Source organism: Aquarana catesbeiana, linkage group LG09, assembly GCF_042186555.1.
Source record: "Aquarana catesbeiana isolate 2022-GZ linkage group LG09, ASM4218655v1, whole genome shotgun sequence".
In the NCBI taxonomy this organism is placed as follows: Eukaryota; Metazoa; Chordata; class Amphibia; order Anura; family Ranidae; genus Aquarana; species Aquarana catesbeiana.
This window is the reverse complement of record NC_133332.1, coordinates 30,072,323-30,096,348: the sequence shown is the minus strand read 5'-3', so window position 1 is coordinate 30,096,348 and position 24,026 is coordinate 30,072,323. Positions and strand designations below refer to the sequence as shown.

The following is a 24,026-nucleotide window of genomic DNA, read 5'->3' as shown; positions in this document are numbered from 1 at the left end:
GTCCTGCTAGCGCACCGCTCCAGTGTGAAAGCCCTCGGGGCTTTCACACTGGAATCAAAGCAGTGGCACTTTCAGGTCGGTTTGCAGGCGCTATTATTAGCACAATAGCGCCTGCAGACCGCCCCAGCGTGAAAGGACCCTGAGTAGAGACAAATCCCACAACAGACTAAAGGCTGTAATTATACCAAGAGGTGGTTCAACAAAATACTGACGCAAGGGGGTGATCCTTTTTCCAACTCGGTGATTCTGATCTGTTTTTGTTTTTTTTCTGACATGATGGTGTTATATCTTTCACTTGGATGTTACAACTTGCACTGAGTAAATACAGCTGTATGAAACAAAAACTGTGCCTGTCTTCATTTCAGGCTGCAAAGCAACAAAATGTGATTATTTTAAAGGGGTTGTAAAGCCTCAAGGTTTTTCATTTTTTCATGCATTCATGCATTTTCATGCATTCATGCATTTCATGTTTTTCATGCATTCATGCATTAAGGTGAAAAACCTCCTGTTTCCCAGAGCCCCCCTTTTTACTTACCTGATCCCGGTCTTTCCAGCGACTGGGATGAGCACACCAGCTCCAGTTGGTGTCTTGGGTCCTGGGTCTTGGGTCCTGATTGGAAAGATTGATAGCAGAGCAGCCATTGGCTCCCGCTGCTGTCAATCAAATCCAATGATGCGGGGGGCGGGGCCAAATCCTGCTGTCTGTGTCAATGGATGCAGCAGCAGGACACGGGAGAGTGGCTCTCCAATGGGGCACTCAAGAAGAGAAGGAGCCAGGAGCGCCGCTGAGGGACCCCAAAGGAGGGGGATTGGGGCCACTCTGTGCAAAACCAACTGCACAGAGGAGGGAAGTATGACAGTTTTTTTTTTTTTGAAAGAACCTTTATATATCCTTTAATGGAGATTATTCTTTTCTATACCCACTGTAAACATGTCATGGCTGAGCAGAGGACATTGTCTGGTCAGTGTGCCCAGCCTAATGACCATTTGCATGTGTGGGCAGTGTAACTAGTTAGCTGAGATTCTATATATAGCGCACTTTCGAAAAAAAAGAAATAAATGAACAAGCGTGTTTAAACGGACTAAATGAATATTTATGGTATATTAAGTAGATGCACGGACAGGATGCAGCTCTCCCACATGTAACCAGTTATAGTTAGAGATTCTCCAGAGAATGGCGGGCATCTGTTACAGCAAACCCCTACGCCTGTATAGGAGCTCAGAGAAGGGGAAAGTGTCTGCGTTCCCCATGGCAACCAATCACTCATAGGTGTGCGCAGCCTACTGCATTAGGGTGTGCACCCCAAAGCTCCAACACATATATGCGTTTGACATATTTACCGACCTCTTCCCCGCTCTCCACCCTGAAACAATGGGAGGAAGGGGGAGCCAGGGAGCACACAGGGGGACCCGGGCAACAGAAGGAAGAGGAACAGGGAAAGGAGGGATGGCGGGGGGTGGCATATATTGGTACAGATCCCCCCTGTATTTTCCTCCTGTGGCAGCTGAATGTTGATGAGAGGGAGAAGAGGAGAAGCCTACTTTCAGCTGCTGCAGGAGGAAAATACAGATCGGTTCCACTAAACTCCACCCCCGCCGCCTCTCCTGTCCAGGTTCTGAGGTTCAGCAAGGAAGGATTGTGGTTTACCTGTCACCTGCCAGTCCTTGGCGCTTTGCCAACCACAGGATTAGGGTGTGCCCAGGCACACCTGGCACACCCCTTGCGCACGCCTATGCAATCACTTGTTGACTTTCATTGTAAATCAGGTTGGTTGCCATGGACATCGCAATTTCTCTCCTTTGCATATGTTTTTAATGCGACCAAAAGTGTATTGTCCAAACTGGAAAACGAAAAAAAAAATTGAATGCTTTGCTACAGTAAAATCGAAAGGGTTGATTAAAAAATTGACTGATTACTACAAGGGATTAAAGGGGAGTTGTTTTCCTTTTTAACATAATTTAGGGCAAGCCTTTTGAGGGTTCTTGCCTTCGGGGGTGATCGGGGGGGGGGGGTTTAAGGCTGAGCTCAATGGATTTATGTCTTCTTTCTTCCTAAACAATTCTAATGCCGCGTACACACGGTCGGACTTTCCGACGGGAAATGTTGGATGTGAGCTTGTTCTTGGAAAGTCCGTGTGTACGCTCCATAGAACGTTTGCTGTCGGACTTTCCAACAAATCTTTGATAGCAGGTTCTCAAATTTTCCACCAACAAAACGTTGTTGTCGGAAAGTCCGAACGTGTGTACACAAGTCCGTCGCACAAAAAATCACGCATGCTCGGAATCAAGCAGAAGGAGCCGCAATGGCTATTGAACTTCCTTTTTCTCGGCTCGCCGTACATCTTGTACATCACCGCGTTTTCTCACGTTAGTAATTGTTGGCCAACATTTGTGTGACCGTGTGTATGCAAGACAAGTTTGAGCCAACAACCTTCAAACAAAAATCCACGGTTTTGTTAGCAGAAAGTCTGATCGTGTGTACGCGGCATTAAGCTGGCCATACATTATACAAATTCCTCATTCAATGTCCTTTAAGCCTCGTACACACGATCGGACTTTAAACAAACTTTTCCGTGGATTTCTATACAAAGGGCGTTGGCCGTGAACTTGTATTGCATACACACGGCAGGACTTTTTAGGCAACAAACACGAATGTAGTGACGTTTCAGCGTACTGACGACACTTCAAAAGAGGAAGTTCAATTCTCCGGCGCCACCCTTTGGTCAACTTCTGTATTGTTGTCTGATCTTTTGCATTGGTTCTGAGCATGCGTGTTTGTACTTTGGACTAAAGTCCGAGGGTTTTGTGTACACACGATCGGACTAGCTGACGTAGGACTTTTGTTGCCGCCAAGTTTGTCCGTTGGCACAGCCAACATTTGTCCGATGAAAACCGAAAAAGTTTGTCCGATGGAGCGTACACACGGTCGGACGTTGCCTTAAAACAACTAATTTGCACGTTTGTTGTCAAAAAGTCCTATCGTGTGTATGGGCCTTAAGATTTACCTTCAACTATGTAGGTCAAGGGCCTGCCTGATTGCATACAAATTGATAGTGTTTAGGTGTAACCTCACATTATATGATTTTGGTAAATCTAAAGGAAAGTTGTACAAGAAAATTGTGTAATGTATGGCCAGCCTAAGTAGCACACTAGCAAAACTATAGCTGGCCATACATTATACAATTTTCTTGTTCAATTACCTTTAGGCTACTTTCACACTGAAATGCCCGTACACACGGTCGGACTTTGTTCGGACATTCCGACAACAAAATCCTAGGATTTTTTCCGACGGATGTTGGCTCAAACTTGTCTTGCATACACACGGTCACACAAAGTTGTCGGAAAATCCGATCGTTTTAAACGCGGTGACGTAAAACACGTACGTCGGGACTATAAACGGGGCAGTGGCCAATAGCTTTCATCTCTTTATTTATTCTGAGCATGCGTGGCACTTTGTCGGTCGGATTTGTGTACACACGATCGGAATTTCCGACAACGGATTTTGTTGTCGGAAAATTTTATCTCCTGCTCTCCAACTTTGTGTGTCGGAAAATCCGATGGAAAATGTCCGATGGAGCCCACACACGGTCGGAATTTCCGACAACACACTCCGATCGGACATTTTCCATCGGAAAATCCGACCGTGTGTACGGGGCAAAACGCTTTACAGGCGCTAGAGCGCTAAAAATATCGCCTGCAAAGCGCCTCTCCTCTCACTCCAGTGTCAAATCCCGAGTTCTTTCACACTGGAGCGGTGCGCTGGCAGGACGCTCAAAAAAGTCCTGCAAGCTGCATCTTTGAGGCGCTGTAGGAGCGGTGTATACACCCTCCTAAAGCGCTGCTGCCCATTGAAATCAATGGGCAGCGGCCCTTTGCGGGGCGCTTTTAACCCTTTTTCGGTTGTTAGCAGGGGTTAAAAGCACCCCGCTAGCAGGCAAAAAGCACCGCAAAGACGACAGTAAAAATAAAAAAATAGCGGTGCTTTACCGCCGACGCCCGCCCGCCCCAGTGTGCATGTGCCCTTAGATTTACTATAAACTATGTAGTGCAAGGGCTTGTCTGACTGCATACAAATTGTAAGTGTTTGGGTTTGACCTCATAATATATGGTTTTGGTAAATCTAAAGAAAAATCAAACAAGAAAATTGTATAATGTATGACCAGCCTATGCCTATGATTTCAGCAGTAAAATTAGAAAGGGAAAGCCTGGCACTGTCAGGACTTTCCACTATTTCAGAGCTCAGCATTGGCAGGAAATACCTCTGTGTCAGAGTCTTTGGTAGGCGCAGCCTATTGCTTTAGGGTGTGCACCCCAGAACACAAACACACAGCATCAGCAGAGCAGTTGACGGTGTCAATATGGCAGAGATTGGTGTCCATAGGGCCCGGGATGGTATCAGTCATTTTTTTTTATTTTATTATTTTTTACAATTTTATTTTTTAAATATATTTTACAATATTTTTAAAATGATTGTTTTTACTATTTTTTTAGGGGCCCTGTTGGGGAGCTTTAGTGAAATGCCAAGGGTCCAAACAGACCCCTGATGTCACACTTTTGAGACAGAGAAAGGAACTGAGGACAGAGATTCCCCAGCCCCTTTTTCTGAAGCCTCAGCTGCACTGGACAGTGAACGAATGGGAAGTACTCTTTGTTGAGCGGCTTCCTGTTCATTTACAAACTGAAGCATAATAAACACAGTTTACTATGCTTCAGTTAAGAATGAACACAGGAGAGATTGGTACAGATCACTCACTGTGTTCATTCAGAAAATGAAGGGGCCTGTAAATGAAATATTTACTGGCCCCTTCCCCTGATCTTTATCCTGGAGCATCTCCTGGAGCAGCCGGTGGGAGAGGAGAGGAGGGAAGCTGGAAGCACTGCAGGGGGGAGACAGGGGGTGCCAGAAAGCAGGGAGAATTGGCACTGCACAGGGTGATTAGGATGTGTCCAGGCACACCCTGTGTGCACGCCTGTAGTCAGAGCCCACCACTGTCAGGAAATGCCATTATGTCAGTGCCCAGTGCTGTAAGGAAATGCCACTTTGTCACAGCCAAGCGTTGTCGGGAAATGCCACTTTGTCACAGCCAAGCGTTATCGGGAAATGCCACTTTGCCAGAGCCAAGCACTGTTGGGAAATGCCACTGTGTCAGAGCCCAGCGTTGTCGGGAAATGCCACTTTGTCAAAGCCCAGCACTGTCAGGAAATGCCTCTGGTGTCAAAACTTAGCACTATTAGGAAAGGCAAATATGTCAGAGCTAAGCTTTGTCTGGAAATGTCATTTTGTCAGAGCCCAGCACTGTCAGAAATTTCAATATGTCAGAGCCCAGCACAATTGGGAAATGCCACTTTGTCAGAGCTCGACATTTTCAGGTAAAGCCACTTTATCATAGCCCAGCATAGTCAGGTAATGCCACTATGTAGAAGCCCAGCATTGTCAGGAAACTATCACTTTGCCAGAGCCCAGCACTGTTGGGAAAGTCCACTTTGTCAGAGGCCAGCACTAGCAGGAAATGCAACTTTGTTAAAACCCAGCATTGTTGGGAAACGCCACTATATCAAAGCTTAGCACTGTCAGAAAACACCACTATGTCAAAGCTTAGCACTATCAGAAAACACCACTTTGTCAAAGCTTAGCACTGTCAGAAAACACCACTATGTCAAAGCTTAGCACTGTCAGAAAACACCACTATGTCAAAGCTTAGCACTGTCAGAAAACACCACTATGTCAAAGCTTAGCACTGTCAGAAAACACCACTATGTCAAAGCTTAGCACTATCAGAAAACACCACTTTGTCAAAGCTTAGCACTGTCAGAAAACACCACTATGTCAAAGCTTAGCACTGTCAGAAAACACCACTATGTCAAAGCTTAGCACTGTCAGAAAATGCCACTATGTCAAAGCTTAGCACTGTCAGAATATGCCATTCATTCTTGTCAAAACGCCTTATGTGTAACCCATAGCTCCTAAACCAGTGTGTGATCTGAGAATCCAATCTTGGGTGTCAGTAGAAGTTGAGAGCAGTAGACAACCTACAGATTGCCAGCCCAGATCTCTTACCTGCGCATATCGATGTGAAATATAGGAAGGTGTGTTGTTTTAATTGTGAGATATGGTGGGTGTGTCAAAGCTTGTGGCTTGCATATAGCACAGAAGGTAATTTACAAGAATGAAAGTTATGAGTAGGGTGCTTGTTATCATAGGTATCTTAAATGGACAATTCCACCATAAAGTTTTACATTTAGGTTGTATTGCCATCTATCAACTGGGCTTTCTAGTTATTCATCTATTCTTCTTCTTTGAGAATCCCTTGGGGAGAATGGTGGCATTATGTGGTTTTGCAATAGCTGCTGCTGTTGGGATACCCTGGGAATTCTGGTTGGAATATCTCACCAATGGCACCTCTGAGAGATACGATGTCAGAAAGGATTCAATGTGTTTGGTGTTATACAAAACTGAATTATTCATTTTGGGTGGACAGGACAATGGTGACTGGTTCACTCTATGCTGATCAGGGTATGCTGAGCTATAAAACAGTATGGGTACAAGATGTATGGACCTCTGACCACGCTTAGTACTAAGGGGTCAACTCACAAAATTTACTATATGCATTACATAGCTTCACTGTGTGTTATTTTCATCAATTGCTTAGAAATATCACATTGGTTATTTTACAAAAGGAGATACCACATTCAGTATTTATTTATGTATTTTTCCATTTATTACTATAAAAACTTACAAAAAAAGCCACTATTTAATAGGTCAGCACTTTTGGAAAATGTTAGAGCTTAACATTGTCAGTAAGTGCCACTGTGGCAGAGCTTAGCACTGTCAGGAATCCCCACTAATACAGAGCTTAGCAATGTAAGGAAACTCCTCTATGTTCAAGGTCAGAGCTTAGCACTGTCAGAAAACACCATTATGGCAGAGCTCAGCACTGTCAGGGAATACTACTATGGCAGAGCTTAGCACTGTCAGAAAACGCCATTATGGCAGAGCTTAGCACTGTCAGAAAATGCCATTATGGCAGAGCTTAGCACTGTCAGGGAACACCATTATGTCAGAGCTTAGCACTGTAAGGAAACCCTTCTATGTCAGAGGTCAGAGCTTAGCACTGTCAGAAACCGCCAGTATGGCAGAGCTTAGCACTGTAAGGAAATAAAACAGATGTCCATGTCAGAGCTTAGCACTGTCAAAAAATGCCAGTATGGCAGAGCTTAGCCCTAAAAGGAAACCCTTCTGTCAGAGGTCAGAGCCTAGCACTGGCAGCAAACACCATGATGGCAGAGCTTAGCACTGTAAGGAAACACCTCTATTTCAAAGATCAGAACTTAGCACTGTCAGAAAATGCCTCTGTTAGAGCTTAGCATTGGCAGAAAATGCCATTAGGCCAAAGCTTAGCACAGTCAGAAAACGCTACTTTGGCAAAGCTTAGCACAATCGGAAAACGCCACTTTGGCAAAGCCCAGTTAATGTCAAGTGTTCGTAAACCTCAGGCCACATCAAATGTATGTAAACATCAATGAGTATATTGAACCAATTAGCACTACTTTAAATTATCACTGACTTCTGCCTGGAGAGTTCAATGAGGTGTCTATTGAAAAAAGCAGGAGAGAGAAATAAGGCATACTACAGGTTCATAAGAAATAGAAGTGATTAATACTGAAATATTTATTTTATGTCTATGTGACATTTATGTGTGAAAATTAAACATTTTTACAAGGAAGTGAGAAAAGGTAACTAAAATCTCCTAAGCTGTCCACCGACACACATCAGTTTTGCAAATATAAAAGTATACATTTTTTCCAAAAACACTTTGATTTATTTACACTTACTGTAAAAAAGTAAAGCCAGCCATACATGGATCGAAATTTGTTCAGTACAGCAGGGACTGGCAGAGATTCAACCCCTGTATGGGCAGGTTGATGGTACCTAAATCGACCCATCAATCAACTTGGGTATAACAAGCATGTTGTATTTTTTACATTTGATTACTGCTGGCAGTTATAGCAGCCAGCAGTCATCAGGATGGCTTCCCGCAACACCCTCGGTGGGAGGCATTTTCCCTTCAACACTGACTATGTTGATGGGGAATCAAGAGATTTTCTTTCCTTCCACCCAGTGGCGGCTGGTGTTTTTTTTTTGGGGGGGGGGGGGGGGGCAAGCAGACACCCCCCCCTCCAGGCGGCCGGCGGCGCAGCACTACCACCCCCCCGGCGGAACGGCACTAGCGAAACCCCCCCATCTAGGGGGCAGGGTGCGGGCAGCTGCTCTGGTGTCTCCTCTAGCACAGTGGGCAGGCCCCATCTAGGTGTCGGTTGCGAGGTGTGGGCAGTGGCTCCGGTGTCCCCTCCAGTGCATTTGTGAGGTCAGGGACTGATGTTGAACGAAAAGGCCTAGCTCGCAGTCTCCGCTGTAATTCATCCCAAAGGTGTTCTATTGGGTTGAGGTCAGGACTCTGTGCAGGCTAGTCAAGTTCGTCCACCCCAAACTCACTCATCCATGTCTTTATGGACCTTGCTTTGTGCACTGGTGCTCAGTCATGTTGGAACAGGGAGGAGCCATCCCCAAACTGTTCCCATGAAATTGGGAGCATGAAATTGTCCTAAATGTCTTGGTATGCTGACACCTCAGAAGTTCCCTTCACTGGAACTAAGGGGCCCAACCCCTGAAAAACAACCTCACACCATAATCCCCCCTCCACCAAATAATTTGCACTAGTGCACAAAGCAAGGTCCATAAAGACATGGATGAGCGAGTTTGGGGTGGAAGAACTTGACTGGCCTGCACAGAGTCCTGACCTCAACCATATAGAACACCTTTGGGATGAATTAGAGCCAGGCCTTCTTGTCCACATCAGTGCCTGACCTCACAAATGTGCTTCTGGAAGAATGGTCAAACATTCCCATAGACACACTCCTAAACCTTGTGGACAGCCTTCCCAGAAGAGTTGAAGCTGTTATAGCTGCAAAGGGTGGGACAACTTAATATTGAACCCTACGGACAAAGACTGGGATGTCATTAAAGTTCATGTGTGTGTAAAAGCAGGCGTCCCAATACTTTTGATAATATAGTGTATATAGTACTAAGTGGCTCTGAAATTGTACATAAATGAAGGTAGTCCTTGGAATAATATTTTCTTCAGGTCTAATTTCTATTTGTATTCTATTGTTCCTTTCTAAATTTCTGTCATTCACAATACTCGGCCTCCTGTCCAATGACTCATTGCTCTTCTTTTTTTGGACATTTAGCAGGGTTTCCTGAGTCGTCGCTTGAAGAGCTCTATAAAGAGGACAAAGAGTCAACCCAAGTTAGATCGGACCAGCAGCTTTCGGCAGATCCTCCCACGTTTCCGGAGTGCTGACCATGACAGGTGAGGACTATGGAGGACTCCGGCCTCCCACAGCTTAAAGGGAAAGTGTGTGTTTTACAGGGAGTGAATATTTGTAGTTATTATTTCAGCATTTACCCTAAAATAATTGATGTAACTTCCACATTTCTATGTGCTTACTGTTCTTCATTTTTGTCACTTTAATATACTTTATGTAGACATGTCTAAATTAGAGAATAGAGGTAGAGCAAATTAGCTACTTAATTGATTGTAAACCTCTAAAATGACGTCGCTGTGACATCAACGCGTTTCACTACGTCCACTCGTAGCTTCGTCAGGATCCGTGTGAAAGGGGCCTTAACCCTAAATGGTTGACATTTAGTTTGTGATTATATAGTATTTTTTTTTTTTTTTACTCTTTGTTGCACCTCAGTGCTGATATTTTTCTCCAGCCTCATTCAGCCACTTCTGTCTACATGCATTTGCTTCAGCATTACCGGCTCTGGACCAGCTTTGTGACCGTGCCTTTGTCAGCACAGCTGCTTGTGGTCTTCATCAGAGGCACATGTGGCGGGGTGACAATGCAGGGAAATAAATGGGAGACAGTAACAGACAATAGGAAGCACCTGAACAGGGACCTTTATGGCAGGATCACCGGTTCGAAAGATCAAAGCTTATTTGAGATTTTACTGATTGGAACTAGATTTACTGCCACATATTTGTGTCCCTGTTTTTTGCTGGGAGCACACTCAAATTCACACCTCCTGCATTTAGATAGCACTAGTAGCTCCTGGGCACACATTGACGATCGAGATCACAGTGACGCACGATCAGGCAGCCCTTTAAATGCTCCCAGTGTTTATATTTTTTAAGGGGCTGACAGGAAGGTGTTAATTAACCACTTGCTGACTGCAGTGTATATATATATATATATATACAGACTGCCAGCAAGCAAGTAGAGTGCAGCTGCAGCCATGATCTTGTTGTTGATTTTTTTTTTTTTTTTTACAGTTAGTGATTGGCTCTTTAGTAAAACTGATCCAGGCAGCTTTACAGCGCTGAAAATTTTAGGCAACATAGTATGTCGCCATTTCTTGGGTGCATGCAATTTTGAGACTTGATATGTTTGGTATCTAGTTACTCGATGCAACATCATCTTTTGTATTTTTACTAAAAAATTGTGTATTATATTGTGTTTGTGTGCACTAAAATTCATTTTAGTTCTTTTTTTCCTGAAAATTTGCGCTTGATAAATGGCTGTCAAATATCTGCAACTGCCGCCGTCTTATTTTCCAGGGCCTCTGCTTTCAGAAAATACATAATGTTTGGGGGTTTTAAGTAATTTTCTAGCAAAAAAAAAAGGGGGGGGGGGGGAGTGCCAGCAAGTGGTTAAAAATACAAATAAAAGCCCATCTCTGGGGAAAAAAAAGTTTGCGATGGAGTCCCCCCCACACAGCATGGGTTAAATAGTCATTACCTCTAGGGGGTTGTATTACTTATCTTATCCCTTGCTCCAGTATGCTCTGATAGAGGGTAGAGGTTGTAGGGGATAGAGGTTGTAACACTTACCTTACCCCTTGCTCCGGTATGCTCTGTTACGGGGCAGTGGTTGTAGGGGATAGAGGTTGTATTACTCTCCTTACCTCTCACTCCAATATGGGGCAGAGGTTGTAGGGGGTAGAGGTTATATTACTTACCTTACCCCTCACTCCAATATGGGGCAGAGGTCGTAGAGGGTAGAGGTTGTATTACTTACCTTACCCGTAACTCCGATGTGGGGTAGAGGTTGTAGGGCTAGAGGTTATATTACTTACCTTACCCCTTGCTCCAGTATGCTCCGTTGGGGGCAGAGGTTGTAGGGAGTAGAGGTTGTTTTACTTACCTTACCCCTCACTCCAATAGGGGGCAGAGATTGTAGGGTGTAGAGATTGTATTACTTACCTTACCCCTCACTCCGATATGGGGCAGAGGTTGTAGGGGGGTAGAGGTCGTATTACTTACCTTATCCCTTGCTCCGGTATGCTCCAATAGGGGGCAGCGGTTGTAGCAGGTAGAGGTTGTATTTCTTACCTTTCCCCTCTCTCCGATATGGGGCAGAGGTTGTAGGGTGTAGAGATTGTATTACTTACCTTACCCCTCACTCCGATATGGGGCAGAGGTTGTATTACTTACCTTATCCCTTGCTCCGGTATGCTCCAATAGGGGGTAGAGATTTTAGGGGGTAGAGGTTGTATTACTTACCTTACCCCTCGCTCCGGAAAGCCCCAATAGGGGGCAGCGGTTGTAGCAAGTAGAGGTTGTATTTCTTACCTTTCCCTTCACTCCGATATGGGGCAGAGGTTGTAGGGTGTAGAGATTGTATTACTTACCTTACCCCTCACTCCGATATGGGGCAGAGGTTGTATTACTTACCTTATCCCTTGCTCCGGTATGCTCCAATAGGGGGTAGAGATTTTAGGGGGTAGAGGTTGTATTACTTACCTTACCCCTCGCTCCGGTAAGCCCCAATAGGGGGCAGCGGTTGTAGCAAGTAGAGGTTGTATTACTTACCTTACCCCTCACTCCTGTATGCCCTGATAAGGGGTAGAGGTTGTATTACTTACCTTACCCCTTACTCTGTATGCTCCAAAAGGGGGCAGAGGTTGTAGGGGGTAGAGGTTGTATTTCTTACCTTTCCCCTCACTCCGATATGGGGCAGAGGTTGTAAGGGGTAGAGGTTGTATTACTTACTTTACCCCTTACTCTGGTATGCTCCAATGGGGGTAGAGGCTGTATTACTTACCTTTCCTCTTGCTCTGTATGCTCCGATAGGGGGCAGAGGTTGTAGGGGGTATAGGTTGTATTATTTACCTTACCCCTCACTCCGATAGGTGGCAGATGTTGTAAGGGGTAGAGGCTGTATTACTTACCTTACCCCTTGCTCAGTATGCTCCGATAGGGGGCAGAGGTTGTAGGGGGTAGAGGTTCTATTACTTACATTACCCATAGCTCCGGTATGCTCCGCCATTCTCTATGATGCTCCAGGCTGTGGGTGGTCTCTCTTTGTCATCATGCACTATATAATGGCTTTTAGTCCTGCATTGTATAGTGTGTGTGACTATGGCTGGAGCATCTTAGGCAGGAGGCTGCAGGGATTGGTTGCACTGCAAGGGTATTTTTTTCTTTTTTCTTGTACTCGGAATTAGGCTCTAAGCAGTTACAGCAACCATTTTAGTTTTTTATTTTTCTTTTGAAAAAAAAAAGAAATAAACCATATGAATAAAATCGGACTGCTGTAACCACCCCTGGCAGTGCTATGTGGTTTATCCCAATGGTAATTGTCACTTTTGGGTGACAGCTTGTTCTGCATATAAATGTGGAGTAAAATATGAATAAAGGCCTGTAAAATAAAACAAAAAAAAAAACGAATTAATATGCTAAAAATTGTCATTACAGCCAAGACTGCTCTTAGAAATCATGGGGTCCCATTCAGCCTACCCAACAGCCCCCTGAAAACTGGGTGGGTTTGTGGGTGCAGGTGTATGGCCCCGAACATGGCACCAGCCACATAAACAATCACTCATTCATGCAGCCAGAGTATCTGTGTGAAAAAAACCCTTAATTATTTATTTTAAATATTTTTTAAATTGTTTTAAACTATTTTTGACATTTTATTTATCAGCCCTATGGGAAGGGGGGAGCTTTGGTGGAATATCAGGGGTCTAAACATACCCCTGCTGTTTTATTTTTGGGTCAAAGAAACACAGATCCCCAATCCTTTTTTGCACCCTCAGCTGTACTGCAGAGTGAATGAACAGGAAACACTTGTACAGAGGCTTCCTGTTCATTCACAAACTGAAGCATAGTACACACCATTTACTATGCTTATCCGTTATGAATAAACACAGGAGTGATCAGAGCTGCGGGGAAAGAGGATCATGGACAGGGGAGGGGGTGACCAGAGGGGCGGTGGGCGATCCCTGAAACCAATCCCTCTGTGTTGTTTTTTTTTTTTGCAGCAGCTGACAGCCAGCAGGAGGGGGAGGTGGAGAAACTGGGAGGGGGCACTGAGCTGTGAGCAGCAGCTTTTGGAAATGCCTTCACTATAAAGCCGCTGTTGAATTTATTAGGCCCCATACAGGAGCCCATTGCTACCCCCTTATCGGCGGCCGTGATTACAGGAATAGTAATTTGTAAATTGTTTATTTTCAAAGTCAAGGATAATATAAAATGTCAAGTGGCATTGATACATGGCAATTGATGGAAAAGGCAAAATGCTGAATCACATGTCAAGTTTACAATCCGTTTAATGCCATTCAAACTGTCCTGGCCTCATATGAGGACTTACATATGGCCAATTGAACTTACAGTATAATAGTCACCTGTTATACAATTCCATTATAGATGCCACCCCAGCTCGAGTTTTCTCGAAGAATTGATTGCTTTGCCCTGGGGTGGTAATCAAACACCCCGAGTAGACAAGTGCCACATCCTAATAAATTGAGAAAATTGAAGGATAGGAAAAATGGACTTTAATGACATTTTCTATACGTGCCTTTAAAGTCCATTTTTCCTATCCTTCAATTTTCTCTTTTACATATAGGACATATAGGAAAATAGCTATATTAACACACAGACCTAAAAAACAAAAGTGGAAGGAAGGAAATCGAAACATTTGTATTCTTTTTTTGGGTTTTTCCCCATTCACCAGGGTGCAGATTGCGGTTATATTTATACAGGTAAATGTATGACATCAAAGGACTTTCACCAATGTCTCTCTCTTGTCCCCTCTCTCCTCCAGGGCTCGCCTCATGCAGGCATTCAAGGAATCGCACTCCCATGAGTCTTTGCTGAGTCCGAGCAGCGCTGCGGAAGCCTTGGATCTGAATCTGGATGAAGATTCGGTGGTGAAACCCGTGCACAGCAGTATCTTGGGACAGGAGTTTTGTTTTGAGGTGATGTTCTTGTTTAAAGCGGAACTCCGGCTTTACCTTTTGAGCTTTCAAAGTTGTACAGGTCCCTGTATTGAAATTGCTTACTCTGATTTTGCTGCACACTCTGAGCTTCTGCATTAGGAGCTGCAGCAAATGAGCCAGTTTTGTTTGACTGCTGAGGCGCAATGGGCCTAGGTCCCAATTAACGTAACACCATGGGATAAAATCCCCCACCACCCTTGCCCTTTAACCCATTAAATAAAACACTTACAACCATTAGGTTGGAAAGGGCAAGGCCACAACTTTATTAACTCCAACACATAACATGTAAACATATTTAACCAGTGCCAGTCCCAGTCGTACTGTGAGCACTCAACCAAAAGAGGGAAGTGGGGCCTGTCCTTACCATAAGTGCTGGACAGACAGCCTACTTCCAATTTTCCATCAAGGGCATAGCCCATTACAGCAACTTTAACTGCTGGCAAGGTCAAGAAAACCGCAGCAAGCTGTGACATACCATAACAAAGGAAAAGAGGGGCGGGAGGGTAGGCAGCTCTTCCAATGACTTCTCCGAAAGACTCAGAATTCCCTGGGGGCACACATTCCCTAAGCTCAGGCCCATCCCATCCCCCATATTTTAACCAATCGTTCTCCTTGTCCCGGCACCTAGCCATGCCCCCATCAGTCAAGGCTCTCTTTCCCTAGGCAGGTGGCTTAAGAGGCCTTCATTCTGGCTGGGTGACATCCATCATCATCCAGCTCTTTCCAGTTTGATACCAAGCCTCACTCCCCAACAAAAATTCAAAACACGTCTCAGCATTGGGCCCTCAGTACAACTCAGAGGCTTGAAACGTGAGCATAGTAGCAACAAATATCATTATAGTTGAACGCAGTTTCATAGTACAATCTATTTCTAGCTCCGCACAGCTAAGGTATACCACCTGCCATCAAATACTAACATCAGACTCGCATAGGAAATTCCTAGGTCCACAGCTCACCCCCCACAACATTAATACTTAAAGTAAAGGTCCATGCAAAATCTAAAATCCCTGTATCTATAGACACCAGGGATCTAACACTCTCACACCTCTCTATCCCTGTAAAGAAAAAACTAGTATACATACCTTTTTGGAAGCCGACCTGACCCGCTCCGACCCAATCTCCAGCGCCAGAAGCTCTGCAGAGGACACAGATGACAACGGCTGTGAAATGAATGGGAAGTGACGTCACCCATAGACTTACTATGTTGCTTCCGTTGTCATCCGTCTCCTCTGCACCCGCCTCCACAGAGAAGCCGCGGCTGACAGCTCAGCGTGGGATCTGGTCGGAGCGGGTCAGATTGGCTTCCAAACCGGTATGTATACTCATTTTTTTCTATACAAAAAATGAAACAAGATCCCCTGGTGGCGGACTTTCAAGGCACAAAGATAGTAAAGAATATTCTAATATGAAAAAATATTTATTGAAATATGAAAAATACAAAACATTTAATAAAAAGCACATTTAAAGTGAACATTTCAGTGTTGTCATACAAAACGGAATACATTTAGCGAACTAATATTTCTTGTACCCAACGTGTTTCGGAGTGAGAATAGGGTTCACCTTCTTCAGTCTTGGGCTGGATGCTGGAGCGAGTGGTCACAGGATCTCATCAGTTGTGGCGTCTGCAGACAGCCCTCCCCCCCCCTGTTTTTACTATACAAATAACAACTCCTCCTTGCATAGTCGAGCAACCTCCACTCACCATCCTGCAGGGTCTTTTCCTGCTTTTCCGGCACCAGTGGGTCCTCTGACTTCTCCCCTTCAGGTTGGTGTTGTGTGGGTGTGGGGGAGCTGGACCAGCACTCATGGGCTAGGCATTTCCCTGTTCCTGAGGTATGCCTTTATGTTGAACTCTCTGGCTCAAGCAATTTGGAAAAAACCTTTCTTGGCACCTCCATGTTTTTAATCGGCAACAGTTGTCATTCCAGTCTATAATACTGATTTTCTTGTTTAAACTATACCCTGAAGAAGGAGAACCATATTCTCACTCCGAAACGCGTTGGGTACAAGATATATTAGCTAGCTATATGTATTCCGTTTTGTATGACAACACTGGAATGTTCACTTTAAATGTGCTTTTTATTAAATGTTTTGTATTTTTCATATTTCAATAAATATTTTTTCATATTAGAATATTCTTTACTATCTTTGTGCCTTGAAAGTCCGCCACCAGGGGATCTTGTTTCATTTTTTGTAAACACTGGATGTGGCACAATTATATGCCCAAATATAACTGACTTACCTTTGCATTTTTTCTATACAGGGATAGAGAGGTTAGTGTTAGATCCCTGGTGTCTGTAGATGCAGGGATTTTAGATTTTGCATGGACTCCCACTTTGATCATCAATACCCACCCAGCTTCATACCTGACATAACCTGAATTTCCCACAAGTAATAGAATATATCTATTTATTCAGATGTCGTAGATGCACCATTCAGCCATCCACTCCACACTTTACCAAACGTATGAGGAATTCCTCTACTGGTATACGTGGCTTTATATAAAGGAATGACTTTATTAATAATTGCCTTCCATGTCAGAACAGTCTGAGGGGTAGGCTTTTTCCAGGAGACCACTATTAATTTCCTAGCGTAATAAAACAGTAAAGTCAATAGAGTACGTGTCACATTTTTTGGAGCCAGGTCGTCAACAAGACCAAGAAGGCAAACCTCTACTACTGGCTGTATACACAGTGTGGTAATCTCCTCTATACATTCAATGACTTTACGGAAAAAAGTTTGGATAGCTACACTATGTAGCTATCCAAACTAAAGATGTGTAGGAAGTCTGTGCTGGTTGACGTGCACCACCAGCAACAGGGCAACTGGGTAGGAAAAATCTTTCCAATCTGGCCAATCTGGCCAGAGTAAGATAGATTTGATGTAGAAATTTATATTGAATAAGATGGTCTCTGGCCGACACTAATCTGGAGAAATTAATCGCCCAAATATCATTCCAGTCATCACCATCCAACTGGGGGAACACCACCTCCCTGGCAGTTCTACAGCGTGCAAGTAGCTTACCAACCCCATTAAAGGGGTTGTAAAGGTTCGTTTTTTTAAATAGCAGATATGTCATACTTACCTTCTCTGTGCAAGGGTTTTGCACAGAGCAGCCCTGATCCTCCTCTTCTGGGGTCCCTCAGCGGTGCTCCTGGCTCCTTCTCTTCTTGAGTGCCCCCACGGAGAATCACTTTCCATGGGCATCCATTGACACAGACAGCAGGACTCGGCCCCGCCCCCTGGCTCCCATGTCACTGGATTTGGTTGACAGCAGCGGGAGCCATTGGCTATCCATCTATCCAATGAGGACCTGAGACAGTGGCTGGAGCTGCTGTGCTCGTCCTCGACTCTGGAACGATCGGGTTCAGGTAAGTAAAAGGGGGGGGCTCTGGGAGGCTGCTGCACTACAGAAGGTTTTCCACCTTAATGTACAGAATGTATTAAGGTGAAAAGCCTTGAGGATTTAGAACCCCTTTAAACAGTTGCTTGTAAATATTGGACAGGGCCTTCTCTAAATAGTGATCCCTAAGCAAAGATTCCAGATCACTCACTTGAACCTGAAGAGATGCAATCAAGGCATTTTGGTATTTAAAATGTAAGTTTACCTTTATCAGTAAAGATGACCTAACACCGGACACCCTCCTGCCCCCCTCCCCGCCCCTGTTGTACTTACCTCCCATGATCCAGAGCTGTCAAGGTTCCCGCAAGCCGCCCAATGGCCCGGGGATTTGAAATCCCTGCTGCTTTCTTTGGGAGATTTTGTGTGTGTCTGCCTTTTCTTTCCTATCTAAATGTATGAAAAGTTAGGCTGCCAATGCAATTTTTTTTTTTCGTGCGAAATGTAAGTATACAAAGTTAGACTGCAGTCCCAATTCTGATAAGGTTAGCAAGCACTGATGCAAAGTTAGTGTGTTTTTTTCATGATTCACATGTTTATTGCAGTATGTCATATTGTTTTATACTTTAGTATCATTTTATTGGTGTGTATATTGGTATATCTACATACCGTGAGCAACAGGGGTTCCCCCGAGATTTCTAAAAATTTTCAAGGGTTCCTCCAATGTTCAGAGATTTAGAATCTAATGCCGTGTACACACGAGCGGACTGTCCGACAGAAAAAGTCCGACGGAAGCTTTTCATCGTATATACCGATCGTGTGTGTGCCTCATCGGACTTTGTTTATCGAAAAATCTGACGGACCTAGAAATTAAACATGTTCTAAATCTTTCCAACGGACTTAATTCCTATCAGTAAAACCACTCGTCTGTATGCTGGTCCGATGGACCAAAAACGACGCATGCTCTGAAGCAAGTACGAGACGGAAGCTATTGGCTACTGGCTATTGAAATTCCTTTTTCTAGTCCCGTCGTAAGTGTTGTACGTCACCTCGTTCTGGGCAGTCGGACTTTGGGTTGACCGTGTGTAGGCAAGACCGCTTGAATGGAATTCCGTCAGAGTTCCGTCGTAGAAAACCTCTGAGTGTATTACGACGGCTAAACCGGTCGTGTGTACGCGGCATAAGAGGTAGTGGTAAAGGAAGGTTGGACACGGATTTTCACAGGTTATGTGGACAAAGTCATTATTGGGCTATATTCCGCAGCGCACCACAAAGACGAGGATCCCCCCAAGAGAGGACATTCACCCGAGCTGAGAATTCCGGGTGAAATAAGTCAAAGAGAGTCAAAAGTCTTTATTGTTAAGCTGGTTACAACAAGCAGGGCAAAAGACAGCCAATGAGATTCAGGGGCCACACAATCCCCCTTCTTCGGTAAATCCTCTTACATAAGTTGTACCTGTTTATCTGCACCCCTCTGTCTTCTACAGCCATTCCTAAAGATTTTCATTTTGCGCTCTCTTTGACCCATTACAAAAGGTTTAGAATGGCTGACTTGTGATGGGGTGATGGGAATTGACAGACAAGAATAAAAATAGAGCTTCCTACCTCTTCTCAAAACCAAAAAAAATAAAATCTTGGCTCTAGTTGGCCTTCAAAGCCGCACTTTTCTGTTGTATTGGTCCTCGTTAATCTTTGACACCCCAGCACAGCAAGGTTTGAACATTCTGATCTGCAAGCTGCTGTACATAGTGCATCATCTCTGATGGTTTTTTTTTTCCCATCTGCAGGTGACAACAGCATCGGGTACCAAATGCTTTGCCTGTCGTTCGGCTGCTGAAAGAGACAAATGGATAGAGAACCTTCAGAGAGCCGTCAAGCCCAACAAGGTACAACGATGGTTTCATCTACTATGAACAATCTCTTTGTTACTTTGAAATGAGTACATGGCTTCCAGTGGTGGCTGGTGCTTAAAATTTTTGGGGGGGCGCAAACAAACAGAAAAATTCTGAAAAAAAACCCATCAATTGCAGCCTCACTGTGCCCATTAAACGCAGCCACTGTGCCATCAAACGCAGCCACTGTGCCCATCAATTGCAGCCACTGTGCCCATCAATTGCAGCCACTGTGCCCATCAATTACAGCCACTGTGCCATCAAACACAGCCACTGTGCCCATCAAACACTGCAACTTTGCCCTATCAAATGCTGCCACTGTGCCTATCAAACGCAGCCACTGTGCCCATCAAACGCTGCCACTAGTCCCCATCAAATGCTGCCACTGTGCCCATTAAATAGTGCCACATCAAATGCTGGTATTGCACCCATCAAATAGTGCCACATCAAATGCTGTCACTGTGCCCATCAAATAGTGCCACATCAAATGCTATCACTGTGCCCATCAAATAGTGCCACTGTGACTCCCCCACCTGCTCACCGTCTGCCCGGCACTTACCCTGTCTTGGTGGTGGCAGACAACGGCGTTGAGCGGTTAGGACCTTGCAGCAGGTCAGACAGCGGTTCCTGTGTCCTCCGAGCGTCTCCTCCCCTCCTCCCGATAGGCATCCAATCGTAGCGCCTGTTGTTTCAGCCAATCAGGTGACGGGTAACAGACCCGTGCACCTGATTGGCTGAGAGGTGGTTCAGTGTTAGGAAAGCGACCTCCTACCCCGGACCCCTTTTCCCACTTGAGGAACCTAGAAATACTCACCATCATACAGAAACCCGCTACCTCACCTAGATAAGTACTACCTACATTAGACAAGCCCCTAACAGGACATCCCAACCCAGCTGAACAAAATTACGCCCCTCTCATTGACCACTTACCTACAACCGGTGAATCACCCTTTAAGCCTTTTAAACACACACAGACATAAATCTACATGACCCAAATACGGGCTAAAGTGAATCCCCTGGATACTTCCCCCAATGCCTTTTTCTTAAAACTGGAGACTCCTACACGCCAAGTAGTTCCTGACATACTTGAGCCAACCCTCACCCTGTACATCTCTCCACCGGATCACCAAGTTGTTTAATGTTTTAAAATTGCAACTGTTTAAAATGTCATGTTAGACACCATATTCTGTATTGCATGTTTATGTATCACAACATACGTGTATGTTCCACTCTATTACCAATAAAACTTTTTTGGAAAAAAAAAAAAGGAAAGCGAATTTTCATTCGCTTTTCTAACACACCTGGGTGAACTGCAAGCGCAATGCTTTGCGCTCGCAGTTCACCTTTTTTGAAGCCTATTAGAGCCTAAGGAAGTAGGGGTTGGCTACAGCGGCCATGGATAGATTCATGTAATGCATGAATCTATCCATTATACACAGAGGGGATGGCTGGAGAGAGGGGGCAGCGCCCATACACCCTTAATGGACGCACTGCCACTGATGGCTTCCTTATCTGAGCACCTCTGCAATATTTTCTTTCTGTGTGGAATGTAAGGCCTCATTCAAACGGGTGTACTACCGTATACACGCATGCAAGGGCTGTGTTTACCAGCGCAGGGATACACAGATGCATCCCTGTGCAGGCAATCCCATTCATGTCAGTAGGGATCGGTGCCGGGACAAGGTTATCCAGCGCCCAGGACAAAGATTACAAACTACGCCCCTCTCACCCACCCATGACGTGCAAGCTTAGGGGATCCTACACCCAGCAGTCACTTGCTTGTCAAAATCACTGCCGCTGTCACTACTTCTGTCAGCCTTGCAACAGAAAGAAGGTACCCCCAGTAAACCATTGCACCCAGAGCAGCTTCCCACCCCTTGTCCCAGCCCTGGTTGGGATGCAGTGTCTGTACAGACACAGCCCCTGCTCCCAATTTGACATCTGTGTGGGTACATAACCCCGAACGCAGACAGTGTGCACTCACATGGATGTCAGATTGGTACAAATGCTGTGTCCTAATTGACATGAAGCAGACTACCTGCATGACTGCTGAGGTGCAATGGGCCTAAGTACAAATCAAATGTAACATAATGGGATAAAAACCCACCACCCTTGCCCCCTCACCCCATTAAATAAACACACAACCATTAGGTTGGAAAGAGCAAGGCCACAGCTTTATTTAAATTCCAACACATAACACTTTAAACCGAGACACTCACAGTTGTACTGTGAGCACGCAATTCCAAAGGGGGCCTTACCATAAGTGCTGGACAGACAGCCTACTTCCAATTTTCCATCAAGGGCATAGCCCATTACAGCAACTTTAAATGCTGGCAAGGTCAAGAAACCTTGACCTTGCTGGTGGGCAGCTCTTCCATCCACTTCTTCAAAACACCCAGAATTCCCAGGGGGCAATAATTTTCTGAGCTCAGGCCCAGCCCATCCCCTATATTTCCACCAATCCTTGGTGACCATCAACCACCTTGTCCGATACCTGGCCATGCCCCCATCAGTCAAGGCTCTGTTTCTCTATAGGGGCTCAAGAGGCCTTCATTGGTATGCGTGGAACACCAGTGCATTCCGCGTGGGTAAACACAGCCCTCGCACGTGTGAGCAGAGCGCAGCATGAGAAAACAGAGGCCAAATGCAATAGACTGTGTATGGTAGAATGTTTCAACAAGTTACAACTCGGCTTGGTGGATGATCATAACCATCCGCAGCCACTTGCAGAGTCAGTAGCAGCAGTTCTGTAGCTTGAGAAATTTGCCGACAGCTTCTGCAATGAGGAGCGGGAATGCGGCCTGGCTAGCCCTACTCGACTGGGAGTCCTCCAAGGTGATGTTAACATAGTCCCTTCACTTTCCTACTCCTCTGGAACCAGCATACCTGTTGGTAAATGCTGTCTCTGCCAGACGGGAACCTGACCCTACACTAACCACTCACAGAATGCACACCAAATCAGAGGGAAAGGGTCTAAAATAAGCTCTGCCCTCACCCAAGATGGCCACGGAGGTCACGAAGGGCACCAGCGTCCAATCAGACAGCTGTTTTCCCAGTGACTGCAGGAAATCACAGAGGAACCAAGTTCCTCAAAGCCCCCCCTCCCTCCCCATTTATATTGCCACTTTGGTTGAGTGCCACCTACAGTGGGGAGTGCAGACTGCACCTGCCAAAACTCAGGTAGCCATGTGCAGAACGATTTGTGTTGTTTCGATTTGTCAATAAACTAACTTTGTTTCGTTAAATCTGTTTTCGGAATTCGCTTAGTTTTGTTTCGTTTATTCCTTTTCGAATCCGACCGAGTTGAATTCAATTAGAAAATTTTAATCAGCATCCGAATTAGAATATTTTTCGATTTGATTGAATACGGCTGTCAAATTTTTCACATCTAAGAATTGCAATATGTTTACATTTCATATTTGTTTCCAAATTCAAAATTGAATTCAGTTATTTCAGACAAATTTTGTTTTGTTGTTTTGGAAGATTAATTTACATTCGTTACTATTGTGATATTGTGATTCGGATTTCAAATACATCCGAATTTCCAAATAACGACAGATTAAGCACACATGGGCATACGCTGTAGTACACCCCTGTGAACAAGACCTAAATGTGTAAATGGAACACGATCTGAGGATTCACTGGCACTTTCTTGACTACTGGACTATCAGATCTATTGTATTAGTGTCCACTGCAGTGAGCAAAACCTGCATATTGAGGATTTGACAGGGAAAAGGTTTGGCTGGAGCACTGGCCCCAGGATAGGCGAGAATGAGAATCCAGCTTTTACAGGCAGCTCTCTGTCAACTAAGCTAGCCCTGAGGTCCCCTGGAGTAGTCTGGAGAATATTTAGAGCAGTAGTCCCCAAACTTTTTGGCAGCTGGGACCGGCTTCATGGAAGAAAATCGTGCCAAGGTCCAGAGGGTGGCGGGGCATTTTTCGCAGGCAACTTGTTGGGGCAATGGCTGGTTTTAGCACTTCAATCATCACGGCACCATGGTTGATATGGTGTCAGGGTGATTGAAATGCGATATTTCTATTACATTGTAATATAAAATGAAATAGTTCAACTCACCATAATGCAGAATCAGTGGGAGCCCTGAGCGTGTTACTTGCCACCGTCGCCTGCCACCAGATGCAGCTTGTCACTTGCCACTAAATGCAGCTTGTCACTTGCCACTAAATGCAGCTTGTCACTTGCCACCAGATGCAGCGTGTCACCTGCCACCAGATGTGGATTGTCACTGCTATGGTGGCAGCACTGGTCCATTGAGCACAGTGGTAGGCCCCCTGCCACGCCCCCTTAAAAGAGAATTCATTAAAAAAAAGGTTAATTAAATCCACAAGTGCTTTTTTTTTACCATTACTATTCCTTTATATTGGCTTTTAAAATTTACAAATGTAACAATTTAGAATTTGGATGAAAGTTTTAGCACTGGGAAACACTTTTTGAAAGATAAAAAGTGCATTTTATATAAAACTATATAGATCGAACCAAAATGAGGGACAA

The 24,026-nt window shown here is 44.8% G+C and overlaps 1 protein-coding gene across 13 annotated transcripts in view; it reads left to right on the top strand.

Annotated features, from left to right (window-relative positions):
- Positions 1 to 24,026, top strand: part of SYNGAP1 (synaptic Ras GTPase activating protein 1) — a 487,176-nt gene that overhangs the window by 259,661 nt on the left and 203,489 nt on the right. For 10 of the 13 annotated variants that reach the window (XM_073598174.1, XM_073598187.1, XM_073598179.1 and 7 more), the window contains 3 exons: positions 9,250 to 9,371; positions 14,110 to 14,263; positions 19,412 to 19,510. In XM_073598174.1, coding sequence (XP_073454275.1) covers positions 9,250 to 9,371; positions 14,110 to 14,263; positions 19,412 to 19,510 — 375 coding nt within the window. The remainder of the gene's footprint in view (positions 1 to 9,249; positions 9,372 to 14,109; positions 14,264 to 19,411; positions 19,511 to 24,026) is intronic. The other 3 variants (XM_073598175.1, XM_073598186.1, XM_073598184.1) reach the window with 1 other exon arrangement.